Genomic DNA, 21623 nt, shown 5'->3' on the forward strand with positions numbered 1-21623 from the left:
AAGTAAATATTAAAACAAGAATGATTCAATGCAGACTCAACGAGCACATCTCTCGAATATACATGATACTGCTAAAAGCAGTAGGCAGCGGATCTGTGAGATTATTTTTTCCACATTGCTTGTAATCATATATATAAACTAAGAACCTCTGGAAACATCATCACATCTGCAAGCTGACACCGGTTTCATAAGAGAACATTTACTCTCATGAAAAAACGACTTTAGAAATATTTCTTTGTAATATTTGGCATCCCAAACTTTGACATCTCCACCACAGTTTAAAATAAAGTTTGAGAAGTGCAACACAAGTTCATTAAAATGGCTCCAGCAGTGTGTTTGGCAACTTTAAAGGACATTTACTTTTTAAAAATGGTAACAGTGTAGCTATTTTGCTGCCCTCTGCAGGTACTGAAAATGCAACTGCACGAATTACATTTAGGTTTTCCTAATTTTCATTTTAAATCATTATTATTTGCATTTAAAATGTAAAATAAAAAGTTGTAGACTAGCTAGATTTAACATAAAAAATCCATGTCTCTTAACACTACATAACAGTCATTAAGGTCACTGAATCAAAACCAGAACTTTAGCTTGTCAGTGTGGGTTGATTCTATGGGCCACAAACAAGGAGTCAGTCAGCATTAATGACTGAGAACCTTCACAGTCAGTCAGCATTAATCATAAACAAAACGGTGAAATAAAACCAGATTCTTGTATCAAAAAATGTAAAAAGGTTATTGTCAGAAGTGGGATTCGAACCCACGCCTCCAGGGGAGACTGCGACCTGAACGCAGCGCCTTAGACCGCTCGGCCATCCTGACTTTCAAACAGAAACGGCTAGACCATCTTTTAAAGTCGATCATAGCAATCTGCACACTTATAATTGTGTTATTGTATATTGTGCTACTAAAACAACAATTCATCCCACTGTGAAGGCGCTGAACTGAAATCAGAAATCCTCTCTGTCATTAGCAGGCAGCTAAATATCCATTACAACAAGTAAGATGATTTTCATTGAACTTGACAGCCGCTTCCCTCACCGATTGATTGATTGCCTGGCGCGTCATACCTAGCATTGCAACAGACACAATCTAGCCTTGGTTAGATACGTGTCTTTCCAGTTTTACTCTTGTAGAATCGTAGTAGTTATCAGCGAAATTGTGAAGTAGCTGCTATTAAGTTGTCTACGGTACGTGCTAACGGCGAACGTAGTAACTAGCTTGACAGACAGGGTGAGGCGGTTTGAACAAGTCCCTAGAGTGCATTCATCAGTAAACCGTGAGTAATTCTCAGGACTTTTTGACAGGTAATAGACATTCATTGTCTATAGGGAAGCTAATTGCTATAGGGTGAATTCCTCGCCCGAGTTGTCTTTACAAATCTGCGAGGTGCTTAGTTTCATCATACCATTGCTAAAGTTTAGCTAGGGGTTACCTTTTGTCACTTGCTTTTCTAATCTCTGAAAACAAACAGGTAAAGTCTGGTAAGGCCTGAAGTGTATTTCCGTACCAGACCTGTGCCGTATAATGCTACATTTGTAACCCTATTAAACTAATCCCTCAATGAGTCACTGGACTGTCTAGCCTAGTCAATAGCATTATGCTAACGTAAAGTAGACAGCTGCACAGTGTCACTCTTGGCATCTTATTTTAGCGCTCTTTCCCGACTGTTTACTGATATATTTAAGATGTAAAAGTCGTTGTTGCTTTGTCTGTATCTATGTGAAGTTTACATGTTATCCTCAGAAAGATCAAATCAGTTTTTAGTGTCCCGATTGAGACACTTTGAGGCGGGTTGTGACACGATAAAAAAAAATACATAAATTAAAAACACTTTCCTGGAAGTGAGGGTTCGAATCCCACTTGTGACATCAACAGTTTCAGACTAAGATTATGGTTTTATTTTACTGTTTCGTATATTGTTAATATAGACTGAATGTTTATAAAGTAAACCTATGCTCTGCCCTCTCCTCAGTTGAATAGTTATGGCCTCCTTTGCTCCACACAACTTCTCCTGGGTGGAGCCAGGCAAACTGGCTGGACTGGCGATGCCCAGGATGCCATGTGAATACCGGTATATGGTGGACAATGGCATCAAGCACCTGGTTTGCCTCTGTGAGAGGAAACCACCCAACCATGACTCATGCCCAGAGTTACAGCTTCACCACATCAAGATAGTTGACTTTACTCCTCCTTCACCCAATCAGATTGATAGATTCCTCTCTATTGTGGAAGAGGGCAACTCCAAGGGTGAGGTAAGATCTCAGATGCTGACAGGCTGTGCATGATGGATGGTTATGCATTTAACAGTTGTATGCTACCTCAGTACTGTAACTTAAAACATTTGACATTAAGTTTCATTCCTGTAAACAAACGTCTTCTTTTGCAGGTTTTCCCCTAACATAGCTAAGTGCTACACTCTGCCAAGAGCCCAAAGGGGGGGGATAATAGATTATTTTTAAAATGTATTACATAGCATTAGTAATATAATTTATCCATTCTGGGAACAGCAAGCCTAGAAGAAATACTCCATAACCCCCAAAATATTCAGGGATACTTTATAGATAACTGACTCAAATAGTGATTGTATTGTTTTCTACAGGGTGTGGCAGTTCACTGCATGCATGGTCATGGGAGAACAGGGACAATGCTGGCCTGCTACCTGGTGAAGACCAGGAAGATTTCTGGGATTGACGCGATCAACGAGATCCGTAGACTGCGGCAAGGTTCAATTGAAACTCACGAACAAGAGAAGGCAGTGGTGCAGTTTTATCAGCGCATTAAGTAACATTGATTAACTGCTTCCACTAAAAGAAGCAGCAAATAGTTACTGTTAATAAGAAAATGATGTAAGAAGTGCCTTAACTACTCCTAAATGAACATTTTATTACCTATTAAGAAAATACAAGAAGGAACAACAGTGCTGAACAATATTGTGTTAAAATTACCCATTTTTTGCCCTTGGGACATTTGATTAATAGATGCTGTCATGATGCTAGGAAATAATTTTTTTTAATTTAAACATTTTTGTCTTCTGAGCTTTCTGTTTATGAACTGGACGCCAAGGAAAAAAGACGCTGGCGCTCCTTGAATGTTAGCTTCTCAGGAGCCGACGCTCTCTTCATTTTCTCCTCCTGGTTTCTGCAAATACAACCATCACATGAGAGATACCTGAATTATATCACATACGGGTGAAACAAACATCCTGTGCTGTTTTAGAATGTATTTATAAAGGGGACTTTACTTTATAGATTTATTTTACTCAGGGATATTATTCCGTTCTATTTTGCACCACTGTGTGCAGATGTATCATTAAGTCTTCTTGAGAAGAAATGTGGCATTAGTAGCTGCCTGTTAAATTAGATCAGGGATGGGGAATTCCAGGCCTCAAGGGCCAGTGTCCAGCAGGTTTTAGATATCACCTGGGTCAACACACCTGAATCAGATGATTAGTTCATTACCAGGCCTCTGGAGAACTTCATGACATGTTGAGGAGGTAATTTAGCCATTTAAATCAGCTGTGTTGGATCAAGGACATACCTTAAACCTGCAGGAAACCGGCCCTTGAGGCCTGGAGTTCCCCCACCCCGGAATTAGATTAATGTTCCGCTTTGTGTGCCAAAAAAAGTGTAAACTCACTCTTTTGATGCTGCTTGATGAACATCATGAGCTAATCCACTTAATCGCTGAGCTGCCAAAAACATGGACATTTTCCCAGTTAGAATCAAATGACATAGCTGATATGCACACATACTTTTCTGAATAAACAAAACTGACACAACAACATTCACTTTTCTTTAATGTGTGAATTAAGGATCACCTCTCTTTTCTTCATCTTCCTTTTTGGAGAGGTGAGTTCCCGTCTGCTTTTCCGTTTTGTCCTTCCCACTAGAGCTTCTTGTGTTGTTCTGAACCAGGAAATAAAAGACAATAATGCAAATTATTGGGTGTTTTTTAGTTGTATCCACAAATAAATTTGTCATTACAGAAGTATGCATGTACAGCTATGGTTAGATATGTTAGTTATGGTTAGATTCATTATGGACATGAACTTCTTGGTAATTTTGACCTTTTAATGTTTTCTTTAATAATTTCCTTTTCTTTGGAATGTTCTTTTTCCAAGGGTAGAATGATTGTACAGCAAACGTCTTTATTGACTTAAAACATCAAGAATTGGGTGCATAAGATTGAATTTGAATTGAAATTTCCAGTAGCAAGTTGCACCTTGACCATACACATTCAGTCAATACGTTTCTGGCATGAATCTGGCTGCATATCTGACCTCTCTTCTTGGCAGAATAGGTAGAGTTCATTGAAACTGGCTGGCTTCCTGGCATAAACCTGGCTTTTACGCCTAATCCACAGATTTTCAATGGGGTTGAGGTCAAGGAATGGGAAGGCCATTGCAGAAGCTTAATGTTAGCCTGAGTTATCCTTTCCAAAACCATTTTTATGTGTATATGGGATCATTGTCCTGTTGGAGCACCCAGTTTTGTTCAAACTTCAAACATCTAGCTGTTGATTTGAGGTGAAATTTACATCCATAGGGATGTAAAATTGGCTTCACTGTGGACAGTGACGCTGGTGTTCCAGCAGTTTCCAGTTCATGGCAGGGTTGAGCCTTGGTGGTTTCTTAACCAGTTTCCTTTCATCCAAATATGACAATTTGGGTCTTCTTCCAGACCAAAGTGGTGACACATCTTTCTTTTACTCATTAACATTTGTTTGAACTGATGATCTCGGTCTCTATAGTTGCTTAGAAATGGCTCCAAAAGACCTGCCAACATGTGTAAAGCTACAGTTCTCCTTAAATCTTCACTGAGTTCTTTAGACTTTCGCGTTGATCAATCCAACGAGTGCCGTCAATCAAATCCCTTTTATGCTGACAAAGAGAAAATTCTAGTTATAGTCAACCATGATGACGAATGAGAAGTTAATAGGCCTTGGAACCATCAACAAAACTTAAGAGTCTATGTATACTCGAGGCTGTATTTAAACTTCGGTATATAAACCGTGTGGTTTAGAGAAACTCAAAATAAAGTCCATCGAATTCTTGTATTTTGAATCATTCCACCCTGGAAAAAGAACCAATCAAAGAAATCATTAAAAGCCCCATTTTGCTATGATATTTAGGTACATGAAGAGTGTATATAAACAAATAATTTAAAGCTGACTTTTTTTCTTAACACTCTCTACTAAAGTCCTAGAATAAATTACCATACTAGGCTCCCTTTAATACACTTTACTTAATACCACAAAAACTTTTGGGCGTCTCTGTGTTCAGCTTTAAATTAGACGAGCTGTGTGACCTAAATAGGAATCGGAAGAGGTTCCAACAGTGTTGTGTATTAACAGTGTCTGAACAGCATACACAAAAAACAGGCTCAGAAAGTAAAGTTTTCAGTGTGTTTTCTCTTTAACCTTGGCCTGTGACATGCTGTTCTCTAGCTGCTGTATCATCACCATCATGTCCAAATCGTTATCTTCATCCTCATCATCTCCTCTCTGCTGAATTTCCTGCAGCCTCTTCTGAAACTGCCACTCCAGGTTGAGCTTTCGGAGTCGGTCGTTCTCCTCCGCCGTGCGCTTAGCTTTAGCCTGAAGCTCTTGCATCTCCTGCTGCAGGAACTCCACCGCTTCAAGCCTCTGCTGCTTCTCCAGCTTCTCCTGGGCTTCCCTCTTCCAAGGATCAGACATATCCAGAGGGTCTTTCTGTTTCATTGGACCTGTGCTCTTTTTCTGTGAACAGGGAGGTTCTTGGAAGGAAACATGCTTTGTTGGAGTGATACTCACTTGAGGTTTTGCTACTTGATCTCTGTGCGTGTTGAGTTTTTGTGATGAAAGTGAGGGCTGAAGTAGCTTCTTAGTTGGAGATACTGGACATGCAGAAGTACTACTAGCTTGGCTTTGAGGATTCTGCTTGTGTCCATTGATTTGAAGAGTTCGGCTCATCTTCACTGCCAGCGACGAAGAACTCTGCTGGAAAGTAGTGAGTGGAGGATTTGACTGGTGGCTTGCTGCTCTTGTTAGGGGGATGTCGATGCGTATCGGCTGGATTGAAGGTGTGGATGTTGAGTGTTGTGAAAAAGGGGTTCTCCAGACACCGGCACAGCTTACACGGCTGACCTGCTGCTGATTTGTGGGGGAGCTGTTATCAGAGAGGATGTCATGAGTAGAAAGACAAGAGCGGATAGGGAAAGACGTGCAGTAGTTCTCAGTTTGCTTTGCACCCTGATCCTTCTGTGTCCACTTGCTCTGACTTTTGTCCAGCAGGGGGCGTCCACTGTCTGTACACAAGTTCTCCTGAGAGAGGGCTTGGCGCTAGAGGGGGATAAATAAAGAGATTTTAATGTAATTCTTTCTAGCTGTACTATTATGACTTTGCTTATGTATTTCTTTTAATGTCTTGGTACACCAAAACTTACCATGACGTTTAGAGATCTATTGGAGCTCTGTCCAGCTAAAGGTTTCAAAGACACTTGGAAAGTTTGCTGTGGTTTGCTAGGTTCAGATACATTCCTGTCCTGGGATCTAGGGTTCGGTAGTGTCAAGTATTCCCAGTGGAATTTCTGACCACAAGAAAGGAAAAAGTGTTACGCTGAATCCTTAAATATTTAAATGTATATGGCCTGACAAGTCACTGAAAATGTGTTAAAAACATTGGTCAACAACGATAATATTAATAATAATCTCACATCAGAGCAAAGATTTTTAGTGGACACAGAAGCGGTGCTGTTTCCTGTGAAAGGGTCAACAAGTTTATCGCCATCCTCCAGGCAAAAGTCTGCTGTAATAAGAAGAAAATAAAAGTACTGCAGCTGTTATTATGACTCGCTCTCCAATGTTATGCATATTTAACAGTAAGAAATATGTGCGGTTAGCGCTCAGCAACAAAAAGTGACAACAGGAGAAGAGCGCCCACCGGCCATGTTGGGGTTGGAGCGATAAAATTGTCTGTTCCTCTGCATTATCTGCTGTTTCTTCCTTCGATTGCCTCCATGGAGCTGCTCTGAGGGACTGTGGTCCTCTGTGCTGTACTTTATGCAGGCTTTATTGTTTGGCTTAGTGTGGTCTCTCTCCCCTTATGAGGCAAGAAAAGGTCTTTGTCAGGTAAAAGAAGGTAGAAAGTAATGGAAAAAAAGCTGAGGTTTGATTTGAGTGTACTGGTGCTTGCCTGTAGTCTTCTCTGGGGTGGATTCTCTCAGCAGGGCTTCTAGGCCGTGGTAACTCGCTGCAAATTTTGCAACCTGTAAGGTCACAATGGGGCCAGTTTGCATCATGATCGCTGCTGCCCTAAACCAGTGTAAGATTAATAAGGTTACTTTTCATTAATGTCACAGTTTAGAGATTGTTTCGGAATTACTAAATACTTAAACTTGGCTAAAACATTCTTAAATTTTGGCATTTGTAAAGTTAAAAACATGCTACTCTCAACCAGCTAACCTGTGTTGTGCGTCTAATATTTACATTGCAGTTTTGGGGGGGAAAAGAAGACAAATAGTTCATGAAATTCAGTATAATGTATCATATTAAAGGGAACAGAAAGAGCAACACACTTTATTATTTATGTTTTCAAGACTACGCCCTACACTGTCACAGTGACGCAATAAAAAGTTTTGGAAAATCACACACTGCATGAAGCATGAGTTTTTACAGACTGCAGAGGCCAAAGATTTCAGTCTATTCTGCTCTATTAATATGGGAAAACATGAGAAAATACACAATTTTGGAATGTAATGCTTCAAGGTCAGAAGTCAGGATCACTCAAATTGGGGAAAAAGCTTTAGTTTTCTTTATCTCGAGATTTTAAAGCAATATATTAATCACTGGAGGCCAAACCGTTATTTAAATATGACATTATATGATGGGAATATCAGTGTCTGTACAAGTTTCACTAATTGTAAAAGAGAATAAGTCAGGGTTATTCTTATTCACTTATGATCTCTCCTGCAGTTTTCAGCTTAGACTAACCACCGTCCTGCTTTCAAAAAGAAAAAATAAGAATAGCTAAACATTTCCCTGGCTGGTGTGCAGTAGCTACCTTTCTTGGCTGAGACCAACCAGGCTTTGACCATCCACACTGAGCAGCTGATCTCCAGCAGTTAACTGGCCATTCTAGACAGAGTAAAGAGACACAGTTTGATTAAGTGCGTACTTCCGCAGTTCATTGAAAATTCTGCTCCTCTTTTTCAAAGATGGACCTAAACTGTGTTTATTCTCACCATTTCAGCTGGTCCTCCCTTGACGATGGATTTAATATAGATCCCGAGGGTACACTGCCCAGCTCCCTGCAGCAAAATAAGAGGCAGGCTGTTTTTGACATCTGTAGTAGTGAATACTAAAATGCTAAAAACTAAGAAATAGTCAGGAATAAACGAACGGTCACCTTGGCAGCTACAATGCTGACCCCCATCCCACTGTTCAAAGGTTTGTTCAGTGTGATCGTCATAATCTCTGGCTGCCTATGTGCTGCCTGTCAAAGAAGAAATTATGCACCCTTAAGTCAAAGTAAAATCATATTTCAACACATCTTGGGCCATGTGTTTCTTTTTTGTTTTCGTTTACCAAATATGTACTCTCTACAGAAGGGTCAGATTCGCTGAAATAAATGGTCCAGTCCCCTTTGGAGTTTGGCTGGGGTGTTAAAGAGCAGAGACCTGTAAGAGAAGGATGTAATATGGTGAAGCAAAGATCCCATTTTAGGTTTAAGTACAGTCGCTTACCGTAATCTGAATTTTTAAAAATCCATACCTTTTTGGCACATTGGCTCCAAAAACTCTCTAAACCCCTGAGGGATTCCTCTCACAGTCTCACAGGAGTATCCTCCCTCCGGCAGCAGGAAGGGCAGGTGGAGGTCGAGGCTCTCCTGCAGCTGGATGTCCTGTCCTTCGCTCCGAATCAGGTTATCTGCTGAGGCCTCGGCAGCTGTCACTACAGCATTGATCAAATCCTGCAGTGAGGACAGGCAGCGGATCACGCAGCTGAAATATTTCAGGAAAAGGTCGATGTGCTGTATAGAGTAGATTGCTATTAGTCATTATGTGGCAAGGCTTCAGGAAACGGATATCCAATCGGCTGGGACTCAAAATCTGGAAAAGGACCCTGATCTCAGACCTCAGTTGCAAATGAGTGCTGTTACCTTCAGGCAACTATAGTAATGGAGCAGGTATTGGTGCTAGTTATAAAGAACAGCAGCAATAATATAAGTTAAAGATTTATCAGTTACAGTTAATATAGTTAAAATACTGTATATTCAGTATTGCTTAGTTAAAATTAGTTTTTGGACAGATGTAATGCTTTGTTTTATATGCACTGTAAAAAAAAAATTATTTCTAATAATCTTGTAAGTCTTAGCTAAAACTATTCCTCTGTTCTGCTGCATGTCCGCCTCACGATGCTCAGTTCTTCTTCTCATGTACTGCCTACACCCAGACATTCTCAAGCCAACCAAGAGGCAAAACCTCTCTCGCACATCGCGAATCTGCTGCTCAGTCTCCTCCCAGTCAAACATGCTCAAAATACCTCACACATGAGGTGTTCAGTCTTTCCTAAGGAACCACTAACACAATCTAATATTAGATGCAGTAAATCATACCCTAGTTAACGTTACCATGGGGCGGTTTTTAGAGTGAACGTTTTAGAGGTGTTGATATAACTGTTGGACTTTTCGATGACTTAGTTTATACAAATGGAACAACGACACCACTGTGGAAGGACAAAAAAAAAACCTGCAGTTCCTCAAATGTCCACTTGAGGCTGGCTTCCAAAAGCGAGTCCATTTTCATAGATTTCAGAAGCATTAAAAAGTTTGAATATATTCTGTTAGAAGAGTTTTCAGCTAATTCCCCAGTTTATGTTGTAAATCTTTGCCTCATTCAAAAGCACTTCTTTTTTATTTAATTGTTTTCTTTCTAATATTTACATTCCAGTTAAGACAACTTGAGGTTCAGTACTTCCCCAAGGATAATTTAGGATGCAAACTATCAACCTTCCCATTGGCAGATGACCTTCTCTACCTCCTGAGCTACAGCCGCCACACATTTTCAACTCACAGATTTTACTAAAGCTTTAAGTTGTGGATTATTAGGGGTGTGGTGGGTGCTTCCTGAGACTGCAAGGGGTTACTTCAGCCAATTCAAGACATTAAACTGGACTTTGCTGTGTTTGCACTGTTGGTGGCTTTTGACTTTTTGATTTAGGCGTACAACAAAAGCTATAGCCCTGTCCTCTGCCTTTGTTGTATGTTACTTAGCATTAATAAGCATTAATTGGTATCTCTCTGAGCTGTTACCTGATCGAGCATGATGGGACATGATGGATAGTCGGCGTAAACATTTGTTCTCAAACTCCCGAATAAAGTAATATGACAGCTCAATTTACTATTTCTTATATATTATTCATTATCATATTATTCACCATTAATTATTCACACAGATCTATACAGCGGCACTCCTTTTCTGTGGTGAAGCTTTTAATTCAGCAAGGCACACTAACCCTACGTTTATGCCAGCGTACTGTTTTCTCTGTCACGTGAAAATGTGTTTCACATAATTTGACTAACTGATCTTTAGAGTTGGACCTTTTCTTTCAAGGATTTACAAGCATGAGTGGAAGTGGAAGAGCAGACTGAAGGTACTCACAGGGGGGATGTGTGGCTCATTGGTTGCATAGAGGTAGCCAGCCAGCAGCATGTGCAGCTGCAGTGAGTTCAGCTTGAAACAGGTTGTCTGGATGTCCTTCGCATCCTGCATTGAGTACTTGTTCATGGTCAGGAGGGTGGTTGCCTAGAAACAGCCAGGCAATGCTATTTTAACGGCTTTAACCAAATGAAACGCGCCGTAAATTAAAGCCAATAATACATCTGTCGAAAGCTCTTCGTATTAGAAAAAATAAAACCTGGTTCAGGTTTAAATCATTTTTGAGGTAGAAATTTTTAGTTTTGGTAAAAAGTGCTACTGTTTTAACAGTATTCAAACAGAGAGTTGCATACCTGGATGATGTGGCCCAGGTGGCAGTCAGCTGCCAGCTCCAGGCCCTGTCTCTCTGCCCAGGCTTCGATGGTTGTGAGCCTCTGACGGAGAGCAGCTCCCCAGTAGTGGGAGTGCAGGCCTGGGGTGCTGGCTTCAGGGCTCATGAGCTGATTGAAAAGCCAGACGCTGATGTAGTGAAAGAGCTGAGAGAAGAGCTGGATGGTTAGGGCAGGGTTGACCTGACAACGGCGCAACAGAGACATGGTGTTCATCAAAGTGTTAAGCACCATTTCTGCAACAGGAAGACAGAAAATAGACCGTTTAGTAGAGTCAAGGATCCAAAAACAGTTCACTTAGTAAAATAAGTGAATTAAATATATGCTAATTTAATAACCAAACCTGCACCTATACCAGCTGGCAGGGAACCATATTGCTCAGGATCAATCAGAAAGGTTGGCAAATGTTTCCTCAGCTCATTCTGCAGACACTGTAGCAGACAACTGGAGTAAAAAGTATAACAATTAGACTTTGGGTGACACTATGCATAAGATTAGATCAAATCAGAGTAACATACATAAGATACAAAAATATAATGTAGTTGCGCATAAACATGCAAACAAGATTTTAAAGTTTTAAACAGCAGGTGGGCAGGGGCTATATTCCCTCTCACTGACATCATACAGAGCCAGGAGAAGAAAAAACTTTCAGAAACGTGTCCTTATACTTGTGTAACAGCAGATATAATGAAAAACACAGTAAGTCCTCTCTAAAGTTCTTGTTTTTACTTGTTTCACCACATATAAAAACACATCTTTAGATCATATTAAACAAAGTGAAAAAATTAAGAAAATGACATGTTCAAGTCAAACAGAAGGCTATGGCCTGATTGTGTCGTGTCTACCTGTAGGCTTTGTGCACCAGGTGGGACAGGTCCAGCTGGCTCTGCTGTGTCAGTGGGCTGAGGTCTTGGTCATGCTTGAGGAAGTTTAGCAGCTCAGAGGAGTTGGCCATCCAGAAGGCGAGAGCCCCTCCAATGGTCTGCTGCCTCTGGAAAGGTAAATGTAGCCCACATATGAGCATCGTGCAAACTTAAAGAACACCTGCAAACATAATTCTGAAGTGTCAGCGTCTGAAAGTCCACCTTGACTGTAGACATAATTTAAATTAAACAATAAAGTGACATTTCCTTGAAGTTAATATTTGCAAATGTCACAGAATCTGTCATACACTTGCCTGGATGACCTTCCCTGTCATCGACACCATTTTGTTACTGATCGAGGTTACACTGTCTGCGTGCTCTGAGGTTCGAGAGTCTTGACCGTACCGGCGTTGTAGAGCAAACCGGCACGCGGCGTAGAGGACGTATGCAGGCGAGAGCTTGAAGTGAACGGTGGAGCTATTGGTGTAATTTATAACTGCACACAGGAAGGGCTCTGCAACTAAATGTGTAAAAGACACCAGCAGGGGGCAGGAGGACATTATGAGAGAGTCTGCAAATGCCTTGTATCAAACTATAAAATGCTTATTTCATACTCACAGTTATCAGAGAACTGAACGCCAATCGGTAATCCAGCTTGATCTGAAAGTTCACAATTAGATTTGGATTTAGAATTTAAATATGCCAGACAGTGTCCAAGACATTTATGATCCACTCTGTAGTGTTAAGGTTACTCACCTGCAGCAGCCTGCCTCTGTGGTCTTTTCTTTTCTGTGCAAAATTTCTGTGCATCAATGTTAGACAAGCAAATGCTGTCATTGTTGAGTGAACTTTCAGCTGGCCTGGATAATAATTTAAAAGGAGAGGATGTTATTCTGATGGTTCGGTAGGTGTGACACTGGTAGTCTGGCAAATAAGAAGTAAAAACTGCGAACAATGAAACGTTTTACCCATTCTCATCCTCTGAAGCTTTGTCATCTGTGTTGCTGTTCCTCTCTTTCTTCTTTCCTTTTCTTGACAGCGTCCTCTTAAAGTTTTGTATGAAGCCTCCTTTCTCTTTCTCCTCGAACTTTTCCTTTATTGTTAAACACATAAAACGATGGCGCGGGTGTCAGACAGTACGTTACAGTTATAATTCAGGTTCGATGGGTGTTAGAGTTACCTCCACACTGTCCTTGTCTTTCTTGAGCACAAAGCGTCCTTCTCTGTTGGCTGAGTTCCAGTTTAATTGCACAACTAAAGGTCTCTCATTCAGATCCAGCTTGCGTTCTTCTTCCATACAAAACATAGAAAGCAGGAAGAGCTTAGTTACTGAATCATATAAGCGACTAGAGCACGTGGCTGTGCTTGATTACTCCTTTATATCTTGTTTTAAAAATATTAACATAATGATAAAACTGACATTTCAGTATTACCCACACATGCCACTATAAAAGCAAATAAGCAGCCAGAAACATGCAGTGTCGTCACCTGTTTTCTCTTGAGTTAATTGCTTACCCCTGTTGTTGTGGATTTCATACAGGGCATAACTAGTAGTCAGCATTTTCATGTCGGGCCTGAATTTCTCTGACAGCATGTCAATGATCTCACGAGTCACTGAGTTGCTGCAGACGCGCAGACACTTCGTGGCCACGTTGCCTTCAGCAGGGTCCTCGAAGTAGAAGCGCATCACGCCATGAAATTCCAGATTCTGCCAAGAAACGTGACGTTTTTAGAGTGTTTTGCGTGTTTGCCTTTCATATTACTGCAGTCGTGAAAGAACTAAGACGAAGTTTGAACCAGCAGCTTGAGTATATGCAGGGTAACCAGTCATACATGACAGCTTTGAACTGTGTCCTGTGTTTTCTGTTCATTAAATTTACCTTTTTTATTGCATTAAAAAAAAACACGCTTTTCTATCCTTCTGTGTCCTTCCTTAACTGTGAAGGTGAATAGACTTTGAAAAGGAATGGACCAATTTAGTCTTTATAAAGAGCTGTTTTCTATTTAGGAATTTAAAAAGCTTTCAGAATGTCCCTGAGAACCGTTCCTGCTGCTCCTCATGTCTAAAACAAAACAAACGACCCCTTAAATCTGAAGCTAAAAACAGGATTCCAACTGAGAAAAAGTCTGTTTTCTAAGACTTGGAGCTTGGAGTTAAGAGAACATTTGAATTGTGATCAGCTGGTTATAGCCCCGCAGAGAGAAACAGGCAGTACAGCTTACGCTAAATGTAAGTTAAATGAGCAGAGCAAGATTTACAGTTTCTGCTGTCCTCTATACAGTTGTGCTCTGAAGTTTATGTACAATTAGTTTTATGGTAATTTTAGGCTTTTAATGATTTTACTGAGCTGTTGTTTTTTCAGGGCGGAATAATTATACAGTATACATCTTTAATGACCTTAAAAAACAAGAATTGGGTGCAAAGTTTTAATTTATTTTGGATTTTCTTTATACACTCACAAAAAATATTTTAATAAGTGATGCTGGAGTTTCCACAATGTCTTTTAAGTTGGCAAGGCCAAGGCCTGTTAACTTCTCATTAGTAATCATGATCAAGTACGACTGGTAGTTTTTCTTCGAAAAGCATTTGTTTGACAGCACTCAGTGGATTGACCAATACTCAGAACGATGGAAAAGTAGATATACACACCCTGTGAAGGTCTGTTAGAGCCTTTTTTAAAACAACTGCAGATTCCAAGATCATCATTTCAAGCAATTGTGTATATAAATACATGTTGTTAAGATGGAAGAAGACCCACGTATCCTGTGACTCCAGCCAACTGTAATTTCCATCACCAGTTAAACTTAATCAGATAAAAATAGACATTATAATTTCCCTAAGTGGTGTCTTCTGTTGTTTTCTAACCTCATAACAAACAAATATGTGACATTTATTTGGGGGGGAAAAGAAAATTATCATTTTACTGAAATTATGAAATTACTGTTACTAACAGCCTGAGGCCTTTCTTTGTGGAGTTTGCATGTTATTTTTGTGCCTGTGTAGGCTGGATACTCCAGTTTCCCTGGGGTACACCCTTTCTAGGGTGTACCCCACCTGCACCTGCCCAGTGACAGCTGGGATATGCTCCAGCCATGCCCCTCTGTGACCTCGAACTAAGTGATAATGAAAGTGAATAGAGGCTTCTGTATTTTTATATACTTTTGGGGTTTAGCCTTTAATTGATAGGACAGTGGAGAGAAGACAGGAAATTTGGGAGCAAGAGCAAGGAGAAGACACGCAATAAATGGCCCCAGGGCAGAGTCAGACCCAGGCTTCTACAGTAACTTTATGCAATATGATTAAAAGCAGAGACTCAACCCAGTGAGCTAAACAGGCCCTCGGAAGCTTCTGTATTTAAATGTTGGGGCTATTTTCAAACACAGACTTTCTGTGTGTTCTGCAATTTTGGCTACAGTAGCTCTTTTGCAGGATTAAACAACATCAGCCTACTTTTGCAGAGCTTTGGATCTGTTCACCCATCTCTTATTCCTTTACCCAGTTGGTAGGCACTAAGCATTGCATCACAAGACTCGTTGTTTTGGAGATGCAATTCTCTTGCCTTCACAGATTGTCTTATCAAAGTCCATCCTCACAGAGCCACTGGCTGCTAAAGTCTGGTCACCGCTCAGACATAGTGAAGCTCAGTGGGATGTTGCACACAAGTTCACTGGCTCAACCAGTAATTTATCAGTGAGAACCTTTTTTTGCAGAACCTCTACTATTCATTACATTTGTATTTATCTTCAGAGCTTCAACAGATAAAACTAAAAAATCAGTTAAGAGCACTTCCAATTAAAATTTCTGTAACCCTCCAGTGCAAGGAAAAGTCTCAGCCTGGCCACCTCAGTAAAAAGAATAACTACATACTAACTAAATAACTTCATATTTCAGTGGTTTGAAAACTGTGGCTGGTGGGTGAATATAATATAGCACACATATAAATAAACATTTTCCCTATTAACCACGAATATTTCAGTTATTTTACAACAGATAATTTTCCTGTTTTGGAACATAAAAAGTGAAACAGCAACAAGAATGTGCTAGTGGCAAAACATCTGATCAGACCAGAAATGTAAAGGCCAAAAGTACGCAGCTGATTCTTCTGTAATAATAACCAGTAATTTGATATAAATAAATTTGAAAAACTGAATATCTAAATACTTTCTATTGATCGGCTAACTGAATTGTTCATTAATCATTTTTAAATGAGCTTTTAAAGTAACATGTCTGTGTCTTATAATATCAAATAGCACCAATAATTAAAAGTAGAAAAACATTTTTATCTTTGAAACTACATCTAAAACTGTGGCACTGACAGAAAATACAGAAACCTTCACAAACACAGATATTTTGTGTTCCTCACCTCGTCGGGTTGGCTGATTTCAAACAAGTCCAGTCTGTTATTGTTCCACTGTCTGATGACTTTCCCTAACTTATCTTGTTCGTCCTCTTCGGGCATTTTTAACAACCAACCTCAAAGTTGTTTTCTAAATAACAGCAAAGCTCCTTCCTACAAAAACAGGCTGTTTCAGTAGGACTGCAGCTCTCATCGAATCTATTCCCCACTTACATTGTTCTCTGCAGTGAATTCTTAAACATAGTTGCCTACTTAATACTCGCATACTCATCCCCTCTTCAAGCCCCCTCACCGCTCTGCCCTCATTTAACAGGTCAGTGGATCTTTGTTATGTGAGAGACACAGTTTCCTAATCACACATTTGATACAAGAAAATAATTCCCACGTTTATCGGGCAGCACAGATTTAATCTATCATCTTCTCTTTTCATTATTTTCACCACTTTCAAACATAATTGTCTTTAAAGATTGTGTTTTGCTGAGAAAACATTTTTTCTCAGTCACCTCTTTTTTTTCTTTTTTTCTTTTTTCACAGCATTGTTTATGCTTGAGGGAATCCCATTTCTCACGCATGCCATTGATTTTCAGCACAATTTATAGTTACATGTCTTCCCATGTATGTGGGGCAGCTTTTGTTGGCTGCTCCAAAGCTTTCTGGGTAAACCTTCGGTGGAACAAAAGGCGTAACAAAACCATCCTCAATTATACATACAGTATTGATTTTTCTTTTTTAAATGAACAATCAAGCGTATTGTTGTCTGGATGATGGAATGTGCAGATTTCTCAGAGAAGCAGAAAAACAAAAAACTACATTAAAGTTTCTTCCATTATTGTCTGTTTGATGAACACATCGAAGCTCCAGCCCAGGAGAATAACTATATATATATATATAGATATATATATATATATATATATATATATATAGATGCGCATTAGCTGTCAAAATAAAAAACGCGCACAAGGGTTAGGGTTAAATTTAAAAACTGTACTTTTGAGTTAAAATATATATTTATAATTTTAATAAATGACAAATTAAAAAGGCATGAACATTTTTTTTGTATCGAAAAAACATCGAACCGTGACACCAAAGTATCGAACCGAACCGAACCGTGAATTTTGTGTATCGTTGCACCCCTAATGTATATATATATATATATATATATATATATATATATATATATGTATTTCATTTAAAAGCTTAGTTTATACAGTGTTTTATATATAAGGTTATATAAACATATAATGGTGTAATGGTGTGGAGAATGTTTTCTTGGCACACTTTGGTACCAACTGACCACGTTTAAATGCCATAGCCTTGGTATTGTTGCTGAACATGTCGATCCCTATATTACTACATTATACCAATCTTCTGATGACTAATTTGAACAGGATAACACTATCTCACAAAGCTCAATGCAGCTATATGTAGCTCTAATGACCAATCACATTGGAACAGGGTTACAGGCGGGTAAACAGTGCATGTGAAAGTAACAAAAGAAAGCTATTGCATCTGCATTTCAGAACCAGGTTCACTGAGTTGTGGTAGTGGGATGGATGTATAGATAAACCAATATAGAGCTGAATTGATGAAAGAGGTGTTTATTAAACACAATCAATAAAAGGAACAAAAATGATAGTACAACATAAGGGTCTTGTAGGGGCCAAAGTGTTTTATAAATGGCTACATGCTGGCAAAATTGCGTATTTGGTGTTTGGGTCTGTAACTCAAATACCTGAGGGTTTTTTTTTTTTAGTTTTAACACCCCTTTTATCTCAAGGAGACATAAAGGTGCTGATCCCTTATTCATTTGACTGTCAATAACACCTTGTGTGTTTCATCACTTCACAGTGTCTATATTTCTAGTTAACACTTCATATGAATGTAACACAAGTCTGCACAACCACGGCAGTTTTAAATAACTTTTCACTGGCTGTGAAGCTACTGTTCAGTGTATTGTAAACACAGGACATCTGCAGAAAAAAATCCACTAATGTTTTTCTCTGTGAAGCGTCAGACTTTCATCAAGCTGTTTCCCTCTGCATATTTCGATTTCTCTTTCTTCCTGTCAGAAAGCGCACACAAACAAAAATGAAGGACTTCGAACATGAATCTCTCTGCGGCAAATGCCTAATTGGAAAACTGGGCTTTTTAAGCACACTCTTGTCTCTTAGACATCAAACACTGATTTTCTTTCTGCTGTCTTCCTCCCTCCTCCAGTGTTTTTTTCAGCACATTTCTATTTCATGTTTTGAAATTTATTTTTCATTATCCTGAAACATTTCTGCAAATCAATTCTATGATCTCTGGCAGGGCAACTATAGACATCTCCTGTACACTGTACCACATCAACATCACACCTGAAACAAAGATAACATATGTAATATGCTAAATACTGTAAATTTTACTATATACAAAATAGTCGCAGGTAGATCAAAAACTTTAAATTAACTGTAAAGAACCAGAGGCAGCTCCAGCCACATACTGGCCAGTCTGTATAGCAGGAATGGGGCTACAATGGCTCCAGTGCCACTAGCTGATGAACACACTGACACACCCAGATTTCTGTGAGAAATTAAAACTGACAACAGGAAGTTAGAGCCACATTGGTCTGAAAAGTGAAGCCAATATAGAAGTGTTTTAAACCTGCTCTTTTTGTAATGGGCACCAGAGGGCGATATCGGTGGTTGAAAGGACTGGTAGACTTTTGCCTACAGAGATTTCACACATGATGCAAGTGCACATTGCTTTTGAGATGTCTCCAATAATGTGAATGTGATACAACCACTGGTTGGCGAGTAGTTCCTAGCAGTTGTTCACTGGGTGAAATCAGTTCAGCTCTAAAAGCTCCTATACTCCTATACTCTTTGTCTGTAAACTGTTAGCCGATAAACGTCTAGCTGCACAGTCAGATCCATCCTTCACTTGTCACCTTCAATTTCAAAACCAAAATGGCCATGGTGAAAGTGAGTATCTGAGGGAGCATCAAACCCTTGTTGACCAGCAGATAAAATATGAGCCCAATGGGAAGCTCCACCACAGCACAGAAAAAAATCCAAGAAGACATTGTTACGTGCTTGTAAACCTGGATCAAAGAATTATAGTATGGTACCATTGTGATGTATAAAAACATAAAATCCTTAATTGTAGTTTCAGACTGATTTACCAAGTATACATTAAAATTAGAGTGTTTTTTCTTATATTTGGTGTCCTGAACAAGTCCATAATTGACATAATTGGGTGTACTTCCTTCTTTTACTCCTAATGAATAATCTAAAAACATTTTAATAGACTGTTAAAATATTCCATTTGTAAATTGCATCTCCTATGTTAATAAGATTATACAGTTGTTCAAAAATGTTGTCATACCTCTGGTAGATCATGTGGTAAACATTTCCCATTGCATTTAGCATTATTTGCAGCAACTTTCATGGCCTCCGTAGTTCTTTGTTGTGAAAACAACCAGTGTGGATCCTTTTAACAAACATAACACAACTTACTATTGGACTCAGCGTGAATATGAAGTGAAGATTAAGCATTGAATGTGTCACATTGAAGGAAAATTATATTCATACCAATGGTTTGAGATAAACAGGATGCAAAGAAGACTCATGGCCAGCTGCAGAGTCTTCCAGGAGGACAGGAAGTAAGCCAGACCAGCCAGGCAGGATAACCATGCCAATAGAGTAGGAAGTTCAAATCACCATGGCCACAAATTTCCTGTTGATGGACCCAAAGAACTCAATCACTACGTAAAGAAAATAACATGTTTTAGCAGAACATTGAAAGCGGATCAGTCTAACACAACAAAGGAGACAATATGTGACAAAATATGCTAAATTAATCATCAAAGGGTAGATTTGATCTTTCGCAGCCAACAACCTAGTGTAAAAGATGGATAGATAGCTGCTAAGTCTAAGAATAGGGCTCCTTAAACCTCCATTCTATCTAGTGGCCAACAGGGGGTTCTCTAGTTAAAAAATAAAAGTATAAAAATGTAAAAGAAATCATTGTGTAGTTTTCACTTGATTTGATATGTCACTATTCATTTTGATTATGAGATTATAGTTGGAATCGCTAGTTTTAAGCCCTACTTAGTACAAAATCATGATCATTTTATAAATTATTTTCCAATTTAAAGTAAATCAGATGACAATCCAAGGAAAGATTTAGGCATTGCTACCCTGTAAGTTGCTACTTTATATCCTCAGTGATTTGATATCTTGTTTTAAAAGAGTGATGAAATGACTAAAATGCTAAACGAGCAATCAAAAAGGTCCATAAATCAGTCGGTGACGTCATCTAGGTCACAAAAGTTCCAATGAAAAATCCACATGCCAGGGAAACTTGATTCATGTCGGCGAGCCAGGATCTAAAAACTAGGTGGGAAGGAATTCCAAGAAACACAAAGATTAACACTGTTTTCCTTTGTGATTTCATGACTATAACAGTAAAATAAACCTAGTAAAAACCAAAGAACACAAACGAATCTGTGTGATGAGAATAGCAAGGGGGGCAATATTTGAAAGTTTAGATCCAGGAAAAGACTTCTTTTCACAACTGAAAATGTATTTCTTTAAAACTCTCATGGTAACATGGCTCACTTGTTTTAATTTTAGCTGCAGGACAGATTAGGTCATGTTCCAGAGTTACACAACATCACATGAATATTACATGTGATGCAATGAGTTTCTTCTCAAGTAGTCAAAACATGAATCAGTCTAATGCAAACGCAACCCATGAGCTCAATTACAACAGCTGTAAAATCAATTTAAAGATATATGGCATCATACTATAACATCATTGGAGAAATAGGAAAAAAATGACCATTTACCTTTAAAACAATAGTAGTGCGGTTAACACCCATCTGCTTTCGCACGCCACCGTCTGGGTTGCATTAGCAATCCGCTGCCAGTCAAGTTCATCATATTTCTTTTGGCTTTCGCTCCAGTCCACTGCAAATCTCTCACAACGGCTGAAAGATCCAGACTGTTCTGAGTGGGGAATGGTCACGTCCCGCACCTTGACATCACTCCATCCACATTCCTCCCAGAGGCCCTCAGATCCATGACTCCAGCACCAGTGATCCAGAGTGTGGCCTAAGAAAACAACTCCAACAAGTACAAAAGCGAAAACTATCAAGTGTGGCAATCTTCCTCTGGAATGGCCCAAAGTCTCATATCTGCATGATGAGTTTGTCCACGTTTGCCATCTCTGGTGATTAAGGACTGTCTTAAAATGATGGGTCTCTTAAGCAGTTCTAGTCTGAAGATGTCTAAGAAGAGTCTTGATCAAAGGCCTGCTTTTTTTTATAACTCTTGAGTTTACTGCTCATCATTTCAAGGGTTTTGCGCAGGCTTATGTCATTAAACATGCAGCA

General features: G+C 39.3%; 3 protein-coding genes and 1 non-coding gene across 6 annotated transcripts; 1 reads left to right on the forward strand and 3 right to left on the reverse strand.

The window, feature by feature from the left end:
• Positions 1–738: 738 nt before the first annotated feature.
• On the reverse strand, positions 739–821 carry trnal-cag (transfer RNA leucine (anticodon CAG)). The gene has a single exon. It is a non-coding gene; the product is annotated as a tRNA-Leu (tRNA).
• Positions 822–1040: 219 nt separating this feature from the next.
• dusp23b (dual specificity phosphatase 23b) lies at positions 1041–3785 on the forward strand. Of its 3 annotated transcripts, none has more exons than XM_085391743.1 (3): positions 1041–1306; positions 1975–2254; positions 2602–3785. In XM_085391743.1, exons 2-3 carry the CDS (start codon positions 1985–1987, stop codon positions 2785–2787), a joined length of 456 nt encoding a protein of 151 aa, XP_085247869.1. In that variant the 5' UTR covers positions 1041–1306; positions 1975–1984; the 3' UTR covers positions 2788–3785. The 3 variants fall into 3 exon arrangements, with proteins under 3 accessions (XP_085247869.1, XP_085247868.1, XP_085247870.1); XM_085391742.1 differs by having other exon boundaries at positions 1042–1278; XM_085391744.1 differs by having other exon boundaries at positions 1052–1189.
• afdnb (afadin, adherens junction formation factor b) lies at positions 3026–21139 on the reverse strand. Its single transcript, XM_085391745.1, has 26 exons — positions 21078–21139; positions 19819–19963; positions 19613–19717; positions 13404–13596; positions 13069–13178; positions 12857–12981; positions 12645–12748; positions 12507–12548; positions 12203–12408; positions 11871–12016; positions 11369–11469; positions 10990–11261; positions 10640–10783; positions 8751–8949; positions 8565–8656; positions 8386–8472; positions 8222–8287; positions 8041–8114; positions 7174–7292; positions 6922–7080; positions 6695–6786; positions 6425–6568; positions 5421–6320; positions 3820–3907; positions 3639–3690; positions 3026–3140 (listed from the first exon to the last, which is right to left on the reverse strand). Exons 2-26 carry the CDS (start codon positions 19918–19920, stop codon positions 3047–3049), a joined length of 3816 nt encoding a protein of 1271 aa, XP_085247871.1. The 5' UTR covers positions 19921–19963; positions 21078–21139; the 3' UTR covers positions 3026–3046.
• Positions 20526–21455, reverse strand: slc22a3 (solute carrier family 22 member 3). Its single transcript, XM_085390726.1, is given in 3 exon segments — positions 20526–20704; positions 21086–21386; positions 21388–21455. Coding segments are annotated over 3 exon segments (528 nt in total). The 3' UTR covers positions 20526–20545.
• Positions 21456–21623: the final 168 nt, after the last annotated feature.

This window comes from Rhamphochromis longiceps, linkage group LG19 (genome assembly GCF_057381845.1).
Source record: "Rhamphochromis longiceps isolate RC_006_pf linkage group LG19, R_longiceps_female_GT1.1, whole genome shotgun sequence".
NCBI classification, from domain to species: Eukaryota; Metazoa; Chordata; class Actinopteri; order Cichliformes; family Cichlidae; genus Rhamphochromis; species Rhamphochromis longiceps.